Source organism: Cyanistes caeruleus, chromosome 4, assembly GCF_971803275.1.
Source record: "Cyanistes caeruleus chromosome 4, bCyaCae1.hap1.1, whole genome shotgun sequence".
Taxonomy (NCBI): domain Eukaryota; kingdom Metazoa; phylum Chordata; class Aves; order Passeriformes; family Paridae; genus Cyanistes; species Cyanistes caeruleus.
Window position 1 is genome coordinate 76,999,340 of NC_141704.1, and position 23,940 is coordinate 77,023,279.

Genomic DNA, 23,940 nt, shown 5'->3' on the forward strand with positions numbered 1-23,940 from the left:
TCAAAGATCAATGAAATAACACCTCTCTCCTCTGTTTTTGGATCCTGCCAAACAATCCATGTTTCTCCTGCCTCGTCCAGGATGGTGGGATGAGCTGCCATGCCTTATGATAGATAATGCAAACTGTTCATTGGGGATTAGGCAGTGCTGCAGACAATTTGAAATGAGGTATTTTCTTACTCTTTTTGCTTTAGTGATGAACAGAACAGAGCATTTCTACAGTGCTCACTACAGCTTCTGGAAATGATTCACAGATCTCAGTTATATAGCAGCAATGTCAAATTCCAGAGAGATCTATTCTGGTAAACACAGTGCCAGGGAGAGGAACTTCTCACTGTAGGATACAAGATCAATTACTGCAACACGTTACACACCCAATGACTCATTTCTGGACAGCAGACAGTTTCCCACACATAGTACTGAGATGTCAGTAGGTATTCTAGGCTGATAATCTTTCTCTCTCTTTGCTTTTCCTGTCCCTTTCATTTTCTCCCTGCTGAGGCCCGTGGAGGTTTGGTTTAGAATGCATTCCTCCTCCCTGGTCATGCATACACAGCATGGACAAGCAGAAAGATTATGACCAAAAGGAAAGCACTCTGAAATGTTTATGACAACAAATTAACAAGAGAAAGCTGTACAGTTGTGGACTGTACAATTTTGAACATTTTTTCTGTCCTCTTTCCCCCAGCCATGGCATTCGATAGAAGAAGCAAGCATTTCCTGACTTCTCACAAATGATATTTAATTTCAGATTTAAAAACTAATCAGATAAAACAGAACAATGTCAATAGTTAGTCAAGGTCAACTCTGTGTGTTGTATTTGAGCTCAGCTGTGACCTTCCTTGATGAGTGGCCATCAGGTGCAGCAACAGGTGTTTATCAGACAATACGGCACAGGACAATGATGCTGCTTGGCCCATAGAGTCAATTATTAATTTCTTTGTTGGAATTTAGGATACTTCATTCACGCATTTTAACTCTACTTATCTGATCTACAAAAGCAGATGGTCCCCATAACTTTTCCTTGCCCTTTTAAACATAAAACCTTCACTAATGACTTTTAAAAGAAATATCTTATTTTTCACCCTGACATGCAGACCAAACTAAAGTAGATAGATTTGAATAGCCAATTCCTTCTGTTCTACATTTTTTTGTGTGAAGAAAAAGCAGGAAACTAGTCATACTGTAGCAACACAATGCATGAACATTGTTTGAAATGTCTGGCTTTATGAAAGCAGTAGCTACTGGTGAGTAATAGAAGGTCATTTTCATAGTAGTGTAGTACTCTTCTCTGAAAGTCTTTGATCACTGTAAGCTGTAACTTACAGCCAAGGAGGAATACTTCTGTGTCTGCCTTGTTTCAGTGCTATTCCCTGCCATTTCCCTCTGCTGAAGACTTGAGGTGAGGCTTGATTAACCTTTCAGCTACCTCACTGTGGTTGTTGCTCTCCTCACTACCTGCACATAAGAAGCTTGAATTAGCCAGTTAGAGCAGGACACAATAAACAGCAAATGTGCAAAGCCATCCCACCCACTCTGTGTGACACATTCATCAGCACATATCAAACCTGAGCACGGATTCCCATTACACTGTAACCAAAAAATTAAATGTGGACATAACTTCCCCAGGAGGATTGTTTTGTCTGATATTCCCATGAAGATGAACATAAATTTCAGTTGTCTTATTTTATATTTTTAAGGAAATTCTGCTGTCTTTAACATGAGATCAAACCATCAAAGGCACAATTTGGCAGCCAGGTAAGCCACTCATAAATGCTTTAGATAGACTGTCATTCAGCAAACTGGGCAAGTCTGGTCTGTACCTGTAGGCATAAAGAATTAAAAGAGAGTAAGGGATAACTTGTTTTGGTCCCCCACAATTTGTTTTGAAGATGTCCTATAAGGCAACTTTGGATGATTTAAATGCTTTTATCAAGCTCATTCATTATTGTTGGAATTAGTGTAGTTCCAGTGGAAGCTTCAGGACAACCTGTTACCACATTCAAGTTCAAGCTGCAAAGACCAAATTTTTGAGTTTTCACAGAAGCTCAAATTGAGGAAGGTTTTCCACTTCACGTCTGTGCCTAATACAAAGCACATGTTTAAATCCCAGACAAGCAAATGTAAGTAAAGCTGGATAGACATGTAAGATGAAACCAATTTGGTGTGTGTTTTTTCCTCTCCAGAAAGAGCTTAGGGTGGCTCTGAGGGTCTAAAGACAGCAAATGCAGCCATTTTAAATTTAGATTTTGCATCCTGAGTGGATGGGGGTTACATAGGGAAGAAAAGTTTTGAATTAACCCCAAGTCCTTCTGTTCATTTATAAATGAAACCAAATTCCATATAGATTACACTCCCAAGAATTATACTCCCAGTTCTCACAGACACTCTGTGATTTTTAAATTCCCAGTTGTCTTCCATAATTTTGAAAATCCAACTCTACAAGGTTAAAAATGTCATTGTGAGTTCAAAAATTCCTCCAAGGCAAGGTACAGGTCTTGGAAACTCATTGATTTATCACTGTCTAAATGGAAACTTCCTTCAGCTTCACTTCACTGTCCTAACAAAACAGGATTTTCCCCTCTCATGTGTTGGACAAAAGTGAGATATTTTGAACCAAGGTTTAGTCACCTTCTGCTCTTCTAGTTTTCAGTTATAGGTCATGAAAGGAAAAGCATTGACCAATATAAACTGATAAAAAATTTACAAGAGGGAGTGTTACCAGAGAGAGCATTGCCTGCTGCTTCTAGGGAGGCATGTTTTAAAGCAGGTGGCTTCACCACCTTCCAGAGCCAGACATCACTGGGATCCCATTATCAAACATCTCAGGAAAATTAGGCCACCTAGAAGTGCTCTGGATGAAGCCCATTCACACATCTTTTACTGACTGAATAAAGATCATCATCCCAGAAGTACTGAATATGATGATATTTCTGGCCTATGTGCCTTCTAATTTCTATTCTTGAACTAAAGAAAGACTCCACAGAGAAACAGTCCTTTAATGGCAGTAACTTTATCTGGGAAGCTTCCCTGGTAGTGTAACTTCTACTAACTTTAATGAAATACACAGTCCACATCTTCCCATAAGCTAATATAAAAATAAAATCAGCCCTCCTGCAAACCTCTTCAGGGAAAGAGAAGAGCCTCTCAACCAGAAGAGGCTTTCAAACCTGCCTCTTTGCCAGACAGGTGGGAGATCAATGCTGTTTTGCCATCATAGTCTATAAATAACATAAAAGGAGAGGGAATAAGCAGAAGCGATTCATTCCTCAAGATGAAAGTTGATACCTTTTTTTTGCTTCAGATTTTAAAAGCTTCCAACACACGTTATTTCTTCTCCTCCACTTTTACCTTTCTTTACAAATGTAGTCAAAATTAATTAATTTCTGATTCAGACGTTATAGGGGATTTGTTTATTTGTAATTATAAGTAGTGATGCCACTTGCACAAGAGTGAATAAAACATGGCATAAAACACTGTCCTTCTTAATGGCCCAGTAGAGCCACCTGAAAGATATCCTTTGAATTAGAGAAGTGAGTTAGCCATGTTTCAAGTGTTAGGCTGAACTCTAAAGAGTTCATAAGCATGAAAGTCAATCTCATAGTAACCCTTACACAATAGATGTTGATTGTACTAATTTTGTATCTTCTAGAAAGGACTAATGCTTAACACTGAACAACAGAAAAAAATCTATTTTGTGTCTCATTTTCAGCCGAATCATTAAAACCAGAAAAGTAGACTGGGGGTAGAAGGAGGTTTGAAAAAAATGCATGTACCAGATAGCCTAAATTGCCTTTGTTGAATGTGAACAGTATTCTTTAGCTGCTTTTGAGAAGAATAGAAAGATGACAGAAATTACTGTGGGTAGGAAACTAGGTTTCATGGTCTCTTTTTTGCTGTTGTTTTTTTTTTATTAAATTTAATCTTACAAGTCCTATTGCCATCCCATTCCTCATGTAAGGGAAGCAATTTTTTTGTATTATATATAGGGCTGTAATCTATGCAAGCAGCTATCAGGGCTGGGAGGGCATGATTTTATTCATTTCATAAAACACCAGAACAATGTGTGAGCAACAAAACAACCATGTATAATAGCTTGAGCATCCATTGTAGATATATTCAGCCACTGCTGAACCTGAAGCTCTGTTTTGGCTTGGCTATCCATAATCTAAATATCTCCAAAACACTTTCAGACTGTCAGCATCCACCAGCAACATATCGGCTTGGAGCTCTGGCACACACAGGCAAACTTTTGTCCACCAGGAAAAGTTGTGCAACCATGATAGCATTGACTAAAGATACTGCAACATGAAAATCAGGCAGGTCACTGGGACTGTGAGACTTGTACTGAATTCATAAAACCTATTGTCTGGCCTCATACTTTAGTGACTTTTAAAGAGAAGGAGAAACTAAATATATAACAAAAAAATTATTTGCAGGCAGTCTGTCTGGTGAATATGCACATTACAGAAAGCTGCAGGGTACAGAAATCACATATTTTAGGAATCTTATGGCTTACTATTGCAGGCTGACTCCAAATAGCTGGGTAGGCAGAGGTGGCCATGGTGGAGGAATCTTAACCATAGGTGGAAGTTTTCCCTTCTGTTTCCTCCAAAGATTTTCTTCATATCTGCAAAAAAAATCAACATTTCAGTGATATTCTGTGCACCACAGATGGCAGAATGTATATGTGAACAGCTACAAGTGTTGCTCATGATGCTGATCTCCTGACAAAAGTGTATATCCTGCAGATCTTACAGAACCTTCTCTTACAGAATTTCAGGATGACAAATTTTTAAAGTAGTATTTATGGTGGAATACTTAAGCAAGACATAGAAGAGCCTTTTTGCTTCAACCAGTGGAGCATAGTAATAAATGTGTCCAAAAAATAGAATGACACTATAATTTAACAGCAAAATTCAGACATTTTTGCTCCTCAAATTACAACTCCCTTTTCTTTGGCAACCATGCAATCCAATTTATAACCTCAAAGCTCTAAGGTATTTTCTGTTATCCCATATATTTTTACACAAAAGGTGTGTAAAAAGCCACCAGGCATCAGTAACAGTCATAATCAAAGCTTCCAGTTACTTTCATTCAGCAGTGACATAAAATCTCTCAATACATCAAAGCATTTCCATGTAAAGCACCACGTTAGAAAGACTTATTGATACTAATATTGGTGCTTGACTATTCCAGCCCTGTGCAGTTCTTTTCCTTTTCATCTCCCATCCACTCTCAAATACTTCTCCCTACACACCACATAACCATAATGGATCCACTAACAGCTACATTACACCATTAAACGCACCCAGGAAGTTTAAAATCAATCAACACTGCTGACTGGGAATGCTCTTCATAAAAAAGAAGTCGACCTGTTGCAATATGTAAGGAAAGAGGTCAGGATTACAGTTTTGCCCAAGAAAATTGTATGATACCTATAAGCAGCAATGACATATAGATTGGTTTTGCTAACACTCACACAGAAGTAGCAGTCATATTAAGAAAATGCTCTCTGACAGAGATGGAGTTTCTCCAAATCTGTAGAAAACTAAACACCTGATGCACTTCAGTATGTCTGTGATGGCCATGCAGCTTTCAGAATTAATCCAACCCAGCACAAACAGGTAAATTACACTTTAAATCACTGAAGAAATAGATTCTTCTTGGAATACAATGATCAGGATGCAACTCCACCTGAGAAAAAAGTGAGGCAATGTGTATTAAATTTACCACATGCCAGATAACTTCTTGAGGGATATTTAACTGGTCATATTTGAGATGTTCTCCCAGATCATCTAAATAGTTCAAGTATGTGATCTTTTTCCCAAACTTGTGGCTAAAAAATAATTTTTAAAAATCACAAAGTAGTATAAAAATTAGCATGGGAGGAATATTTACAAAGGGTTTAGTTTCTAACTCTACAAAAATGTAAGTGCTGATGTGAGTCATTGATTTTAAAAGAATTAAGGATTTTAGAAAAATTACATATTTTAGCTAGAGATAGACCTTGCTAGAATTAGTTAGGTTTAAATGATTAAGTTAGAAGTAGGATCTGAAAAAATGAATCACAGATTTAGGTGAAGAATTACTCGTCCTTGAATATTTGCTTAGCTGTGCTTATAGTAAGAAAAGAGAAAATGATAAATAGGCTTAAAAAGATAACAGAGCCTACATCTAAAAACCCAATTTAAATTCACAAGGGAGGAAAACTGGAGTTCTACCAAATGTCATTTCTAGAAAGGTCAGAGTGAGGAAGAGTAGTCTTCCTTCATCTTTTGATGACCCCTCCTCACAAAAAAACTACCCCCTCCTCAAATGAGGGAGCTGACCACGCAGGCATAATGACTTTCTAAACTCATTACCATGCATTTTAATATGGAGCAGGGAACGGGTGTTATGAATATGTATTAGTATTTTGGATATTCGAGACTTTTGTAAATAAATGGATACTGGAATCTTTTGTCAACTTGCAGTGTGTGTTAAGGGGATGACCTCTCACACTTGCCCAGAGCTGTGATTAAAACATACCCTTTATAACTTTAAACTGTTAGAGAGCTTTTCATATCTGTTAACAGATTGATATTGATTCTAGATCAATATTGCTATTTTGGTAAATCAGATGCAACTCAAAATTAGACTGTAATTGAAGCAGTAGGAGACATAAGATACATTTAATTTCATATGATCAAGCACATACAGTGCATGCCTGAGAGTCTGATTTGAATAAAAATAACTGAGTCCCATCTTTAAGTTTTGTGATTTGCACAGATATGAAAACATCACTTTAAAAGGCACTGAAAACCAGTTTCAAACTGCATCACTCACTAAAAGAATTGTTAACCTTTGAGAGAATATTATGCAGACAACAGAATGTGTTTGTACGACGTAGGTATTCCACTCTGCAAAAAGACAAAATAATGGGTCTGTAGAAATAAACCACACTGTAGTTAAGCAACAGGTAAAATTTTCAAAGCATTTTTAGTGTATACCCTTGAAGTGCTGGGCCATCAGCTTTATCCCTTTTGAAAAGGGCTGGATAGCTTCTAGGAAACACCAGGAATTCTATTTATTTTTTTTTTCTTTCTACAAGTTGTACAAAACAGACTTCTGAATTTGAAGCTCGAAGAATCATCAGTTAGGTCTTTTTCAGCCAGAATACACGACCAGCATATAGACACGGTGTATATGAGCCAAGGTGCTCAAACAAGGGTCAGGAACATGTTTATACATATGATCTGAAATAATGTCTTATTTTTACACAACACAAAATATTTGGACTGTAATGAAGTGCCAAGAGAAATAGTAGGTGCTGTAGTAGTAGTAGTGTACTTTGCTTCAGCTTACTTTTATAGAAAAATTTGGGAAAAACTCTGTCATGGATGAATTTGTCCCTGGATTGTCCAATCCGCATGCTCCCTCTAGCGGTACATGGAACAAGCAGTCACTTCTCTGAATTTTGCTAGCAGGAATTTTGGAACACACTAGGAATATCTTTCTGTGCATGCAGAGTTTCAGAGCTCCCCAGAGTGTCTTTTATCCAGAAGAGCCCGAACTTCCAACATCTTCTCTAAGGCACAGCTCTGTAGCTAATCACCTCTGGTAATAGAGGACATGTCACAGAATCCACAATATGTAAAAAAGTCATGGGCAATTAGGAATAAGTGCTGATCCTTAAAAATGCTACATCACCACTGCCACCTAAATGTATATTATTTTCAAAACAGGTTCTGTTAGCTATATTAAAAATATGGTCTTCCTACTGTTATCTTGCACTTTAGAGAAAATACTCTTGACTTAACACATTACCTTCTTGCTCATTTCTTTTGGGACTGGAAAGAAGATGTGCTAACAGGTACCAAATGTACTAACAGACCACTGAAAAATAAATACATGTCTCTTAATAATGAAATTTATTTTACATCTGCTATTTTTATTGGCACCACTATTTACAAATGAGTCTGGGCTACAATTCAGCAAATCTAGGAAACAGAAAGTCTAGAGGATTATTCTCCCTTATTTTTGTGAATTGGATTAATAGCGACATTTAACAGCATGATTTGCCAAGATAAAATTAATTTAAACTAAAATGAAAAGATACTATGAAAAAATTTAAATTGCAGTACCCTAGTAAATTAACAATATTAATTAGTTTTAGACTTTGATGAAAGTATAATTTGTACAAATTGTACAGGGGCTATTTCACACTTAGTAACCCAAACTTCTTTGACAAACCCAAACTACAGTCGGTCTGAAAAGCAAAGGCATGGTTGGCTATGAAACAATTTTAAGTAGAAAAGAAGGTTTATCCCTAGCTTCAGCTGATTCCTGCTTTCTGGTTGTGGACCTTTTCAGAGTTTACTCATGCTTCCAATTATTTTGCCAGCCCCAGTGTACAAACAGCTTTGTTGCTGTTGGTCACAGATTTATAAAACAGAGAGTAGAGTGTTACTAAATTACACTCAAAACAAGTATTGAGGTACACAGTGGTAAAAGTCGAGTACAACCAGAAACAACCAATTGTGATGAAAACAGGGTGATCAGAAGGTCAAGGTAATGATGCATCTAAGATGGCAGGCATCGCTTGAATTATTTATGCTCGACATTAACGCTTAAATGTATCAGGATCACTCATTTTTCAACTGCCAGTGTGTCATACTTTCCCCCAAAAAAATAAATTTAGACATAGTAAGATCCAGGGAAAACGAGTATTTGCAATGGGTAGCTGCAATCTCATATTTTTTAAGAATTAGCAGGCAATTATTGCTGTAAGTCAAATAGTACCATTGTTGTCCACCTGTGGCTCCACTGAGGGAATTAACATGCACAGGCTGAAAATCACTGGTGTCCCAAAAGCATCTTCTTGCAGCTGTTCCCAAGGAGCTCTCAGCTAACTCTGAGAAAAAAGATGGTTTCACCAGAGTATTGTCATGTCCATCATGAATTTTTCTGTTTTGTTAAATTTTTGGTCTGGGCTTTTTTTTCTAGAAGGTTTCCATACTTATCTTAAAGCAAATCAGGAATAAACCAACCAATAACAAAAATAAATCTATCTTCATTCCTGAGACACCATCAGGTACTGGACATCCTGCATCTGTCACACTTTTCCCACCACTGCTCTGTGTCCTGGACCAGTGTCCTGTGTCCAGTGACATTTATTTAACTGCCAGTTAAAATAAAGACCTAGAGTTTTCTAGTTTCAAGAACAGCATATTCTGGAATGATTTTCAGCTAGAATTACTTTTTAAAAAATTTTCACATGCACCTTAGTTGTCCTGGCCTGTCTAGAAGTTAAATTTCCCTTTTCTACTTAATTAGTTTCCTAGCCCTCAGAAACTGAATTGATTGCAAGTTACTGTAGTGGAATTTTTTGGCTGGTTCTTTATGGCTTCTCAAAATTAGCTGTTTCCATCCTGCAGCCCCAAAATTATTCACAATATGATTTGAAAAATGTCAGAATTTCTTTGAAAGTGACCAAAGTTGAGAAACAGAAGCTGAGCAAGCCCCACCATTCTTGCACTGAGCGGTGTCTGCCTGTTGCTAATGGTTCCTTGGTGGTAGTACCAATTTTTGACCATGCAAAGGAAAAGAACACCCAGTAAATCAAACATCACCTTTACCATTATATCCTCCTTTTCAAATTCCTATGAGCACTTCAGGGATTATCCATTAACTTTGAGAACATAAGTAATGTCAGTCCTATTCATACCAACTTCTGATCAGCCCCAAAGTTAATAATTCATCAACCACTTTACTGCACCACCCAGTAACTCCAGTCATGCACACAGTTCCATTTCTTTAAGGGCTGTCAAATACAACAAAAAAGTCGTAGTCCACAGAATAACCATGCTTTAAAAGCCATATTTACTTTAACATAGCAGTAAAACTAATAGGAATTGAGACTCCCTTTTCTTGGAAAGAAAATAACTCTACCCTATTCATTTCCAAGCTTAAGCTCACCTTACTCATTAGTTCAAGAGTTTAAATGGGTATTGGACTGACATATTTTACTGTTACCTGACATATTTTACTTCAAGCCTTTTTAAAAGCAACTTATTAGAGAACAAACCATCCTTGAACTAAATGGGAACAATGTGTTCATTGAACTGCCAAGCACCTTATAAGAGGTTTAAAGATATTCCACAGAATTTTTATAAAGTTGGTTGGATGAACAACATACAATGCCTTACCTAGGAAAAGAAAACAAAGCTGTTAGAAAAATGTTCAGTGCTAGAGATGGTAGAACTGAATAGCTACAATTGAGTAGAAAGTTATTATTACAGGCATATTACACAGTATCCTTTTCAAGTACATTAAAAAGACCTAATTCAGAAGAAATGGAATGTAAAACGAAAAAAAAAAACAACAAACCAAAACCAACCAAAGAAAGCCAATTTTTAAAAGTGGTCAGTTTTGACAATAGGCCAAATGAATTATTATGTTCCTAACCAGTGTCTGCTCTCTCACAGATTTAATGTCAGGTAGACAGAACAGAAATTAGGCAATTTGAAAAGAATATTGATAGGAGAATGAAGGATCTATAAAGAAGTCTTTGATTAAAAACATTACTTTTTTCATATCCCTTTATTTTCTGCTTGCAGGACTTGCATGTTGGAAAAAAAATTAAAATTTTCAGATATAGAATTCATACATGATTCTTTAATTTTACCACTAATTTTGTCCTGCTTTGCTAGTAATTACCAGGGGTGAAGCCAGCTGCTAGTTGCTTGATATTGTATTGTCTCTTCTTATGAGACAAAACCTTCTTTCACTATTGCTTTGCATGATTCTAGTGTCAGTTCATGATATCTAAACAATAGATTTTAGTTGGCTGAAACTGAAATGGAAACCAGGCAGCACAAAAAGACTCTTCTCTTATTCAACGTTATTGCAAAATGAAATTGAGACATGCATATTGTAATATCCTGATCCTGATCATTGACAATGAAATATGATCATGAACTTAATAAAAATCTTGTAACAGGTTATGCTAAGAGGGGGAAAAGGGAATCAGGAAACTCAGGAATTACATTAATTTTTCCTTTCAGGTTTTAATTGGGCCCGTACACTTGTGAATGAAACAGGTATTGTGTGTGTTCATAAAGCCACTGCCACACAAGCAAACAACTATCCTTGTGCAACTGGCACTACTTGCCTAAGAGCCCAAAAGCCACAATAAAAACTAGCAAGCGAAACACCTCAGTTGCTTTATTAATGTTTCTATTTTAACTGTGTTTTGCACCTTGAAGCACCTTGAAGTTTACGTTCCTCAGTTTTCTAGATTACCCTGTCCAAAAGGCTCTACTGAGCCTCTGCTGTCAACCTTCAAAGCAAGATCTATTCTTTTGAAAATTCTACTACTCAGCATTTGCTTTCATGATGCTGGCTAATTAGTCTCATCTGTCCTCTTTTTCCTTTGACCCCAGAAGTCTGAAAAGGGCAGGGCTATTTTTGTTTGTTTTGGTTTTTTCCTTCAGGCTAATACAGTACCCCATACATGTTGGGCTGGGAATTTTGCTTTGAGTTGTCAATGACAGCATGCCAAGAAGTTCCAACTGTTAATGAAATGACAGGTTCTGCCTGGTGACCTGAGCCTCTATGTTCCATTTGTTCTGTGTTTTCTGGGTCAGGGTGGGGGAGCAGAGACAGATTTTTGGAATAAATGAGAGTCTCATCATGCACTTGTAGGCAACAAAAAAAAGACACTGACCTTGTACTGCTTCTCCCCACAATGCAATTCTAAATCTAGCTTAAGAATCTCCCAAATGGAGAACAGTGCAATGCTTTGCTCTGGAATTGTCAGTGCATGTCAAACCCCAGTATTGCAGTCCAAACCTCTTGTCAAAGACAAAATGTAACAGACCTTTGCCTCTCATCTCCTTTATGCAGCCCTAGAAAGAACAGATGCATCCTACTACCCATATTCAGTCATGTTGCCTTCCTGATGGCAACTTACAAACAAGTTACAGCATGCTGACAAGTAAAAGACTGACTTTAATAGGGACTGGCTGCTCCATTGGTAACTTCACACTTTCAGGGAGCAAACATCACAATTCTGGTCTCCACTATTAAAATGAAATTTATCCAAGAGCTTTGGCCTCCGCTACACCCTAACCAGCTACTCCATGAAGTCCTGAACTGTAGCCATCAGGACTCCAAAGCTCAGTACATCCAAACACAAGTTGTGTTTGGATGTACTGAGGACATTCCATGCCCTTTCTTACCTTTGGATAACAACTGCAGCGCCCAGGCCATTCCTCAGAATGGTACAGAAGACACCTAATGAAAGAACCAAGACCAATGACATCATTACAAGAATTTGCAATGGCAAAGTGAACTCAGTTTATTGAGGGTGGATCAGGACATATTCACCTAACTTCCCTCATGGAAGTTAGTTATAGACATTACACAATCTGAAGAGTAAACCAGATCTTTTAGAGACTTACTACCTGTCAAATTTCTTGCAGGCTGTTTGTAGCCATTTCAGAGATGGTTTATTCAGGCTCTTCAGGCCATAGTGAAAGTAGACAACTGTATAATAATTCTCTACATACTGGCCCAGAGTATACTTTAAATACCTGAGGAGAAAAATAACATTTTGGTTTTAAGTCAGTTTACTGGATGAGATTTTTGAAGCAGTAATTGGGAAAGAAAATTTCTGTGCTATTTTTGCACAGAATGCTACTGACTGCTGTGGTAGTTTGGCATTTAGAAAAAGTGGAAAACATTTACAGAAGTGATTTCTCTGAGAGAGGCTGCTGGGAATTTCTTCTCAGGTTGAGATCACACTAACAGCTAGCCAGTTTTGAGAACTGACAGCATTTTAGACCACTGAAAAGTAAGATCACCTTTGTGAATGCTACCTTTTAAACCCAAGCCCAGGAACTGCTTGTGTCTTTGTTTCCAGCCTCAAAAGTTATCAGAGCTCTGGTGTGGCAGGGCCTGCTCCCTGCCCTGCGGCCTGGGTGGTGGTGGGGAGGTTGGGCTGGACTCCAGCAGCTCCCAGGCGGGGGATGGAGACTGAGGGGCTTCCCCCAGCCCCAGGCCAGGCCAGGCTGTGCTGTGGCCCCTCCCGGGAAACCCTCTGTGTCCTATTCCAGCAGGGTGGCTGAAGCCTTTTCCAGGGGGTCCCCAGCCCTAGGCTAGGCTGGGCCACAGCTGCTGACATCTCGCTGATGCCCTCTCACCCCCCACATGACCCGCACAGACAGCTCCAGGTAGAAAACCCTCTGCTCTCCCTGCAGCTGCTGGGCTGAGAGAGACACCTGAACTCTGACACCATGAATGCCTGCTGTGGCTTGGGCCAGATTTAACCCTTTCACTACACAGATGAGACCTGCAGACTTACGGCTCCTCTCCAGAGAGAGGGAAGTGAGAAATCAGCACATAAAAGACAACATGAAACATCAAAGTCAGTAAGAGAAAGAGTCAAGCTCCAGATAGAAGGAGAATGGGAAGATGCTTTAATAAGCTGAAATATTCTTTTGGTAAGGCCATGGAGATAGACAATAATGTTCTGAAAAACTCCTTTAATTCATGAAAGAGTATTGGGGAGAATTAAGTATTTCAAACTGTAGGTCTGAGCAAAGGTATCCATTGATGAAGCTAACTAAACATGGTGGAGTATCTGTGGCCCTATGAGACGCTTGAACAGAGATGAGAGCTGATGAAGACCCTTTGCCCCAAAGGAGAGAAGAAGTAAACCTCTGTTCCCAGAGATGATCACAGAAACAGATGAAGAGAACCTTTGCCTTTTAATAACTCATCCTTAAAATAATACCCCTTGAGTTCATGGCCCATGGACACCCCTCTGAGTGGTGTGATAATGAGAGGAGAGCATGATAGCAGAGTTTATTCTCAGGTGGCTGCCAATCAGAGATGAAAAACCATGAGAAAACTGTTTTTTTGTGGAGAACTCTCCATGGAATGACAAGAGAGAACTCTCCCTACAGAGACTGATGAAAGACTACTGTATAGTTGGTACTGCTTTAACATCCCAAGTTTTGTCTCTATGGTGTCAGTTGGGAAAGGAAAAAGTTTGGGGGAGGTGGGGAGAAAAGGTTTCTGGAGGTTTTATTCTGGTTTCTTATTCTTGTAGTCCTGTTAATAAAGTCTCTTTATTCCTTTTAAGTTTTAAGCCTGTTTTGCCCTTCTCCTACTCTATATCTCACAGCAAGAAATAAGTAAGTACTCTGGTGATTTTGGGCTAGTGCTAAAAACCACCACAACTGCAAATTCATGTTTGCTTCAAAATATTTATCTAAGAAGTTAATCTTGCTCTAGTGGCAAATAATTCCACATCATTGCAATGCCTGAAATTTTAAAGAAAACATTTAGTTACAAAAACTACAGTGCTCATGAATCACTGAAAAATGAAGACAATATGGGACTGTGTTTGCCAAGAACTTTTTTAAGAGATGCTTTTAACTAAAAGCAACTTTTATTTTGCTTTTCTCAGTCTTTGTAAAGTCTTCTTTTTAGACAAGCAAACAATGTCATTTTGCATTTTCAAAACAATGAAGAATTTGTTTTGGGCTTTCCTCTCAATTTAAAAGTTTTTAAATCCTTGAAAATCCATTACCCCTAATTAAACTGCTCTTCTTGAATGTATTTGTTTTTCCCTTGTTTGCATTGTGAGGACTGAGTTTGTATATGATTTCCCTTAATTTAAAGCACTACATGATGTATCCCCTCTTGAAATAATACTGCATGATTTATAAGCAGATTGCTGTGTGTTCATTCTTTTACAGTATAGTTTAAGATTATTTTCATTCCCTTTCTTCTATAATTGAGAACACAGGATGGCCTATTACACAGCTCAATGACTCAAATAAAACAATGATGGAGCAGTGCAATCTAGCCTCATTTCTTGCTGTGTCAGATATCAATTTTCTCATGTTATTCTCAATGCTGCCTTCTTATTCTGCAACAGTCCTAACTATTGCTCTTAACTGCATGTAAGTGATTTTCATTCAATAAAGTAGACAGTTCCATGTGCCATGTACTGGGCTGTGACTATCTGCAAGTATGAACATTATGACTACCTCCCTTTGCATAGAAAAGCCCGTCACTTCTTACCCTGTACTCCCACAGTCTCATTTATCTTATTCCCTCAGCGTACTGTAAATCTTAGACTGCAATTAATATAATGTTGTTTTGATCCCTGATGTAAATATTAGTGGTGTTTTGATGGAAAAAGTAGTAGTGACAGTCAATCAACACTTTTTTAAAGCGTTTTAAATTAAAGTATACCTAAACGGACTTTGTTACAGAGTGCCTTGTGTTTTATTTTACAGTATTTATATTTCTTGTTACATTACATCCAAAAAACATTATTTTTAAAAATAACAGAGTATTTTGGGAACATACAATAACCAATATTTTTCTACAGTCAATTACCTGTTCCAAGACTGTTACAAAATTACAGGGATGTTACAAAAGCTTTACCAAATCAATTCTTTAAATTACTTCACAAAATACCTTGCAATCAGGGCCTACTCTTTTCCTACAGCTTTTTCTCAGAATTCAACATCTGAATCTAATTACTTAAAACCAGATCACCTGCTATTGCTACCTTCACATTTAAAACTTACCTTCAGTTCTCTCATAGGACAGATTTTCCAAGTGAACTTGATGTGGGTTCAGATACAGGAAAATCTGCTGTGAAGAACATAAAAAATGAAGCGACACACTCAAAATAATTTATTAAGTAACCTATTTTTTAATCCCTCTCCATTTCTGAGAAGTTGAAACAACAAAATTTTTGTCCTTTCCAATGGTGGTGTTTGAAAGGTACTCAAACATTTTGGCAATAGAGGCTGTACAAGAACTCCAAATAGGTTTAAAATGCTTAATAAGGACAGGATTCTCAAGACAAAACAGATCTTACAGTGACAAACTACAAGGCAGAAACATGTCCTGGTACCTTGCTGCAGCAAGTTTATAAGGAAGAATGTTGTTAATTTACATATTTGCAAGCACTTTTAATGCAAAACCCCAAAATTATATACATGTAAAAATATTAAGCATAATGTATTGAACAAAATACAGGTAATTTTATAAAACAGAAAACCCACTAAGATGCAAATAACTAAACAACACTCTTCCTGAGTGATTTAGTAAAGTATGCCAAATTAAAGCAAACACAGCTATTCATGAGAACATATGTACACAGCACTAAATTACTAGAATTTCTCTTTCACTGGTCCACATCATGATTTTTTTTTAATACAATAAGAATTTGTCAATAAAATCAAGACAGCAAGTACACAGTGAATTGCTTCTTCCAGTAGAAACTCTAGGGGGGTTAACTGCCAGTTTAATCCACATCTCATTTACTTAGCATTAGTAGTTCTTACATCCTCTTCATTTCACTCCCTGCCTGTTGCTTCTTCTCCCTGAAAGCTCATTCCCCTGGAAGCAAGTTAACAGAAGTTCTCATATAAAGTGTAAAGTAGTCCATGCAGGAGATTAAAAGCAACTTACTCAAGCAACCTTGTGTGATTGAACTGGTGGGAGGGGGGCAGGTGGCAGCAACTGAAGGTAATCACCTTCTTTCCAGAATTGTCAACCCCTGGTGAACAAAATTGACAATACTCTGTAAAGACAATACTCAGTTACTTATGGGACCTCAGGTATCTGAAAGAATGGCGTGTATCTCCTGATATTTGGGGCTACCTCTATCTCCTATTACTACCCAGAACACCCTGTGAAACTGCACTGTCAAGTCACATGTTACCTGTAGAAAGCTAGGCAAATGATAAGGCAGAGCTCAGAAAGTCATATGCAAATGATGGTGGTGCTGCTCAGCTCCAGACAGGGAACACTGAAGTCCTCCTGGAGCATTCAGCTGTGGAAGAAAACAGGCCTGCTTTCCCTAGTAGTCTTGCAAATAGCATGTTTTCAAACTCTTCATGCTTTATTTTTGGAATTTGTTAGAACACAAGCACTTTGGGCATCTGCTTTGTCACACATGTAAATTAGATGTTTTTAACCAAGTTAAGCTTTCTCTGATACTCTCTTTCAGAACCACTGCTACACTAAGATCACATTAAAACACAGTAGACAAGGCATACAAGAATGATTTGCCTAACCTAAAGATCTGTAGGTATACATCCCTTAGTCCCTCTGATAAAGTACATATTGCTGCACTCAAGTTCATTTGCTCTTTGACTCATGACAGCCTCACCCACACTGTCTGTACAGACAAGGCTGGTGTTTGTGCCATGACCACCCCACAGCCAAATTCCACTATACAGAAAGCCAAACAGAGGCTATGTCATGCTCATACTAAAGGTTACTCAGCACTGAAGACAGTGAACTGGTAAGATTTTAACTTATATCTACATGAATGATACCATTCTTTTTAAAGGAATATAGAAACATTCCAGAAAACAGACTGAATTAATCATATTTGATACATTCTTGGTCTAATTTTTACCTTCCAGCTAAAGGATATTCAATATTTTGCCTCTATTGCTACTGAAATATCAAAGTTTGATATCAGTAGGAGTATCTATAACTGGGGTTATTATTTATGATTCTGTTATTCTCCTTTTACCCCCAATTAAGTAGCTGTAATGAATAAACAAATAAAAAGGAGTAAAATCGGGGAAGTTAAACTGCAACAGAATCAATTAATGAATACATAAAATCCTATGAGCATTTTTATGACAACTGGGTAGAACAGCTTCAGACGTGTTAAACCATGCTAATTTGTACTAGTGATCAAACTACTTGATCTGCAAAACAAAACACATTGCAAACACACGTTTTCCATCATTCAGCTCAGGAAGAGGTTGCTGTCCTCATCTGACATATTTCACACTAAGACAAAGAATCCTGCATTTGCCTTGTCCAGTTCAACAGTCATGATAGGACAGCATCTATTTAAACCCATTCCTTTTTAGGTGCCAAAGGAGAAAAGAGAGGGAAGAGACAAGATTAGCAATTTTCACACATGGACATGGACTGAGAGACATCTGCATTATCTATTCTAATCCTGTGTCATCACAAGGAAGTACACCAGATAATCCTTCCACTGATTTGTCAAGCTTTAGCTTAAAAACCAGTTAGATTTTTTCTATTTCATGCTTCTACTGCTCACTGATTTGACAACTAGCAACCCATTTTCCCAGTTCCAGACTGAAAGCCATTTTCATTTTGTACAAATTTGTTCTTGTGACAGCATCACTCAGCTGAAGCAGTGCTTCTCCTTCAGCATTATTTATCATCCCAAAGTACTCCAGGCAATAACCACATTTCCTCCCAGCCCATGCTCCACTGCTTGTAAACAGGTCTCACCTTCTATCTCTCCCCTGACATTGGTGTTCTCTATTCTGCTCCAACCTGAATATGTCTTTCCCAAGTGACAAGAATTATATGACAAATTTCAGATGAACATCACACAGGGGACTTAAAAAGCTTTCCTAATGATATCCACAGTATTGTCTTTGCTGAGAAAAAATGATGAAGTAATAATTTAGCTTGACAGCTACAGCTGGATTATCTCTGATAGCCACCCCACTCTTATTTCACAGAAGATCACTTCTTACTTTTTTTAAAATTAAAAAAACTAAGAACTTTTCCTGTTCACTTTAACATCCTCTAAAGATCTATCTCAGCTTGAATTTTGATACTTATCATTTCAGTTCTATAGTTTTAGACAAAACATAGATTTCTCAGCTGTCTGACTCTTTTCTTCTGTTCTTTTTTTGGCTGACTATTTATTTTTATTATCTTCCTCAAAGGGGTTTTTTCCATACCACAAGGCCTGATGTTCCTTCCCACATTAAAATAAATTCTGACTCCTGGGTTAGGTAAGGAGCTTGAGAACCACTAAAGAGCACACAACACCACAATTACATGTACTCAGGTATGTCAGCATATTGCTCTTAAACAGACCATAATTTATTTCCTTTAGTTTTCTAAGTGTCTTGTTTTAGATTCTCAGAGTACTTATAAAGGCATTATAATGTGACATGCATTAATAGGAATGATGTATTAAAATTAAAACATTAATATGATTGCTTTATAAATCATGGCTTGTTTGTGAAAAAAATTGCTGTGTTACAACACACTCCAGATATTTTATTTGTTAGAAATAATAGTTTTTATGAGCAAAGCTCCCTCAGGAAGGCAGTGACCTTGGAAAATGCCTATTGCATGTGCCAGAACATGTGTTTTCCAGTCCAATGCAGTCTGCATTCTGTGGATAGAATAGAACCCAAAGACACGAAAGTTTGAGAAGTAAAATGGGGAGTGGCAAACACAAAGAGTGTAACTGAAAGTACATTGATTTCAAACCTGCACAGAGTATATTTTACTGCCAGAAACCCAAATTTCCCTGCAACTTAAAACTGAAAGGTGCCTCATTTTCTACCAGGAACAAAGGAAAAATGAACTGCAATTTCAGCTTTGCTCCTTGATGTCTCACTTTCAGGTCAAACGTGTAGTTTTGTGTTAACCTACTTTATTGCCCAGCTTAATGACACCAGACATCTTCAGATCAAAACTTCTTTTACCCTCCATGGAAAATGTGCTCCCCTCTTTATCCCTCTGCATTGTTTTCAGGCTCGATATTCAGGACACATTCCCAAAGACTGAGAGCACTCACTCTCCCCCAGCCAACTACCTACATCTTTCTAGGCATCCCTCATGCAGAGGAAAGGTCTGCTAGACTTTGCTCACACATGAATAAAAGGCTCCTGCCTTTGGATCAGGCACTTGCTGTCTCACAGACACCTTTCTGGGTAGGCTCAGGATTATCAGCTGTATGGCCATGGAGCCACTCCTGGAAACACAGCACAGAAATCATTTGGTTTCAGCCATTTGGCATATTTTCTTTTCATATTCTTTACTGACCTGCCATTCTTTATTGGCAATACACTGGTGAAAATCAGCAAGTAGACACTGAGACTGACAGTGAGAGTACACACATGGCTCTGGCTCTTTGGGCTTCTCTCTGCTGAAATAATTTGACAACCTGAGAAAAAACCCAAAGAATTTGAATGCTGATGCCACACAGGTTGGTAAATTAATATTTAAAATTAAAGGATTATTACTTTGAAAAGTTCAATGCAAGTTTACTGTTGGGGTTTAGGATTCTTCCTTTTGTTTCTTTTTCTCAGAGAATTTTCCCCCATACATGTTGCTAGCAGACAATAACTGGATACTTTGAGACAAAAGAGTTGCCACAGCTCAGGGGAGGGGTGCAGCTGGCTACTCTCTCTTTTTACCTGGAGGTTTCTCTGGGAAGGCAGAGATACCACGGGCTGGGGAAAAGAGGCTGGGTGCAGCTGCTGGCTCTCTCTTATGCTCTCAGCATTCAGAGAGGGGAGAGGCTGCAATCCCTGTGGGGACAATTTGCCTCCACTGAGGTGGTGTTGTTTGTTTGTCTTGTTATACACATATATACTAGTAAAGAACTGTTAATCCTGTTTAAAATGACAACATAATATTGGCTTCTGCATTTATGTATTGGGTTTTACATGTCGTTATTGATTATAAGTATTTGGATATGGTACCATTTGTAACTCCTTTTAGCTGCTCATTAGTATAACACAATCTATTAGTTTTGCACCACATAGCTTATAGAAATGTGTGATGAATATATTATATCTATGTATGTAGAAATATGTATGTTATTGTAGAAATAATAGAGTGATGAATGTATTATATCATAGGCCTTAGCAAAACACAAAATGTTAAAATGTTTTTATGTAACTATTAGAATGGTGTAAAACAATTATGCTATTTCCCCCACATCTGCTGACTGACCTCTCCAAGTAATAACAGTGACACAAACCAGAACACTGGAAAATAATTGGAGAATAACTTGTTAATTCCTTATCAGGGAGTGTGAAACAACAGGATGGAAACACAGGAAGAAATAAAACATATTGACCTAATCCACAGGAAGTCATGCAGATAAGTCAGAGTGTAAAATCAAACAAAAGAGTTCCTGAAACATCAAAAAGCTTACAAGAATGCTTGAATAATGTATGAAACCCATGAATAGGCATGTACCTCAGAAATGTAACAGTATATAGATAATACTGTCTTAATCTAATAGTGTGTTCTCTGGCCAACAGCCAGAAACCCACTAGCACTGGACATTGTCCTTTTATATTCCTTTATTAAACTTTTAAAAATTCTAAAGAGTGACCTTTGTTTTTCACAATCCTTTTCCTATATCTTTGCCTGAAAGCCCCTTAATTTCAAAGTTACAATAATTTGGAGGGAGGGAGGGTCATATCGTCTATTCCAAGGGAGGTTCCTGCCTTCCTTGGCAGACACCTGTCCTTCAAACCAAGATATTTGCAAAAGTTTATACTACTATGTGTGGATATTTTAATCAAATTTCAAAGCATAATAGCTATTCTTCACTGGAACTATATAAATTGATGATCTTATCACTGTGCACAGAAAAATATTATGCTTATATTTAGAGTAAAATGCTTAGAAATAGTCCTGCAACTGTTTAGCATTTATTGTGTGCATAAAATTCAATACTGTTTGGGTTCTTACGTTTTATATTGACACCTCTGTCTTTTCAGAACTAATAAAATCAGTAAAAAATTCATAATTGCTAAAACTGCCAGTTCTTCTTACAAAATGACACTGTGCTGTGTTGTATCACTACTCTGTCCCAGAAATAATTCAAGAACTTTCCTGTTTTTAAGGCTAACATGAAAAAATATTATGTTAAAATGTAAGAGAAAAAGGTAAAAACTTAATTCATATGTAAATTTGCATTCATATGTCAATTTGGATTGAATTCATATTCAATCCAAATACTTTACTCTTTCTATATCACATTAGTTTAGGGGTTTTTGAATCTCTTTTCATAGAATGATCAGAGAAGGAGCAGAGAGAAAGTTTAATTCCTCAATGGACTGAGAGACAGCTTTGAAAATCAGAAAGAAAGACTCTCTCCCTGTCAAGAGCATCTGTACTCTAGCCTACCAAATTCTATGTTGATCAAACAGTGTTGATTTCTCTGAAAGCAATTTTCTACTGGGCTCATCCATTCCATTTCAATTTCAAAAACAGGAAAGCAGTTTTTATTCAGTGATGGTATATATTGTTCTACACTTAGAAGCCCATGTTCGTACAGTTGGGTCTTTCCAGTGCTTATTCCAGGATCACAGAATCATAGACTGGTGGGTTGGAAGGATCATCTTAAAGATCATCTCATCCCACCCACTGCCATGAGCAAGGAAAACCCTCCACTATCCCAGCTTGCTCCCAGCCCCATCCAACCTGGCCTTGGACACTTCCAGGGCTGGGTCAGCCACAGCTTCTCTCTACAAGAGTCTCACCACCCTCACAGAGAATTTCTCACTGGTATCTAACCTAATTTCTTCCTCACATCTCATCTCTTTCTGCCTTCTGTCAGTTTGCCATGATGACACTCACCTGATGAAACATTTTTCTACAGTTACACTGTACATCCAAAGTAGATTGCATTTTGCCTTTATAATGCTTGTGGTCACAGTTGCAGAACCGGAGCAGGTAAGAAAACCTTAAACCTTGACTCTCCACCAGTTTTCCTTGACTGGAAAACCTGTGACACTGTCATTTCACTGACCACAAAATATGTGAGCTTAATCTCTTCCCCATACCCACTGCCTTACATTGGAAGGAGTCAAAATTCTATTTATGAGAAAGAATTAAGCATGTCACAGGTAAAGAAAGAGTGCTTCCCACTGCATATAAATACCTGCATGTATCAGCCATTCCTAGTTCTGAAAGCACTAAAGAAAAGGGACCATTTCTAGCCATTATTAGAAAAGATACATTTTTGTTGTCTGAAACAGTGCAGGTGTTCTGTTATCACATACACTTGTTCATCTGGCACAGTACAAGCACATGAGGTAAAAAAAAAACACGTGCCTAATGTATATACAGTTGACAGAAAGCCTGATGTAAGCTTGCTCTACCATTAGAGCATGAACATGGATAAGTGCTTGCAATAAATACACTACACCATTTTTTGATTCAGTATAACTGGTTATTGACTAAACAAAAAAATTACTGTAATGTAATCATAATAAACACTAATGATCAGTCACTATGGAACTTGCTCTCCAAATTAATATACTGTAGTGTATACTAGTTTGTCAGAATTATGTTGGGCTGAACTCCTGTTTAACTAGCTTCCATCTCAAGGGATTACATACTTTCAATTGCAGACAAGTGTATTTTTAAGATTGTGGATTTTAATTAAATTCCTCTGACAAGTTACTGGACAAAGGGTTGGTGTACGGTGATAAAAAGGGTTCTTTTAATTGCATAATTATTCACTGGGGATTCCTCTGGGTGGAATAAATTAGGGCTTTTTAAATAGATTCCTGTTCTTCTTATATTTATGTAACACAGGTCAAGGTTTCTAGTTCTTGCCAAAATATCCAGGCTTACAATCATCCCTTCCACCTCCAAGCTGCACAAAACAAATCAGTACTGTAAAATATTGGAATTCAAAAAGCCATTTTATATGGTGTTTATATAGTACATGTTTAACTATAAATCTCAATTCAAAATCAAATTATGATAAAAACACCTGTCATCCCACTGTTTCTTCATTTGCACTAGACAGTTTCTTAACTAGTGCACTGAAGGCTCAGCTAGCTGTTGGTTTGACAAAACTAATTATTTTTCCATTGACTCACAAGTATTAAGATTAAATATTTGTAAGCTGGATAGTTTGTTATGATAACTTACTGTGCAGGAAATGTAATGCTGTAAAGCATGGAAGTGTTTTACTACAAGAGTTCAATATTCAGTGTCCGTTGAGCTGACAAGGCAGTCGGTGAGTGTTTCAGATAACTCAGAGATTGTTCTGCTGGTGTCAAGGAGCTCAGGAGGACCCAAACCAGTTCAAATCTTCAATACCAACCATATAATCCAGCAGCAACAACAGCCCCCATCAAATTTAAC

General features: G+C 37.5%; 1 protein-coding gene across 1 annotated transcript in view; it reads right to left on the reverse strand.

Moving 5' to 3' along the window:
- The window catches only part of ARHGAP8 (Rho GTPase activating protein 8), a 43,844-nt gene that overhangs the window by 16,395 nt on the left and 3,509 nt on the right, over nucleotides 1-23,940 (reverse strand). Inside the window, 6 exon segments of the mRNA XM_086886295.1 lie at nucleotides 4,520-4,630; nucleotides 5,741-5,839; nucleotides 10,118-10,190; nucleotides 12,427-12,578; nucleotides 16,486-16,569; nucleotides 18,694-18,721. Coding sequence (XP_086742421.1) covers nucleotides 4,520-4,630; nucleotides 5,741-5,839; nucleotides 10,118-10,190; nucleotides 12,427-12,578; nucleotides 16,486-16,569; nucleotides 18,694-18,721 — 547 coding nt within the window.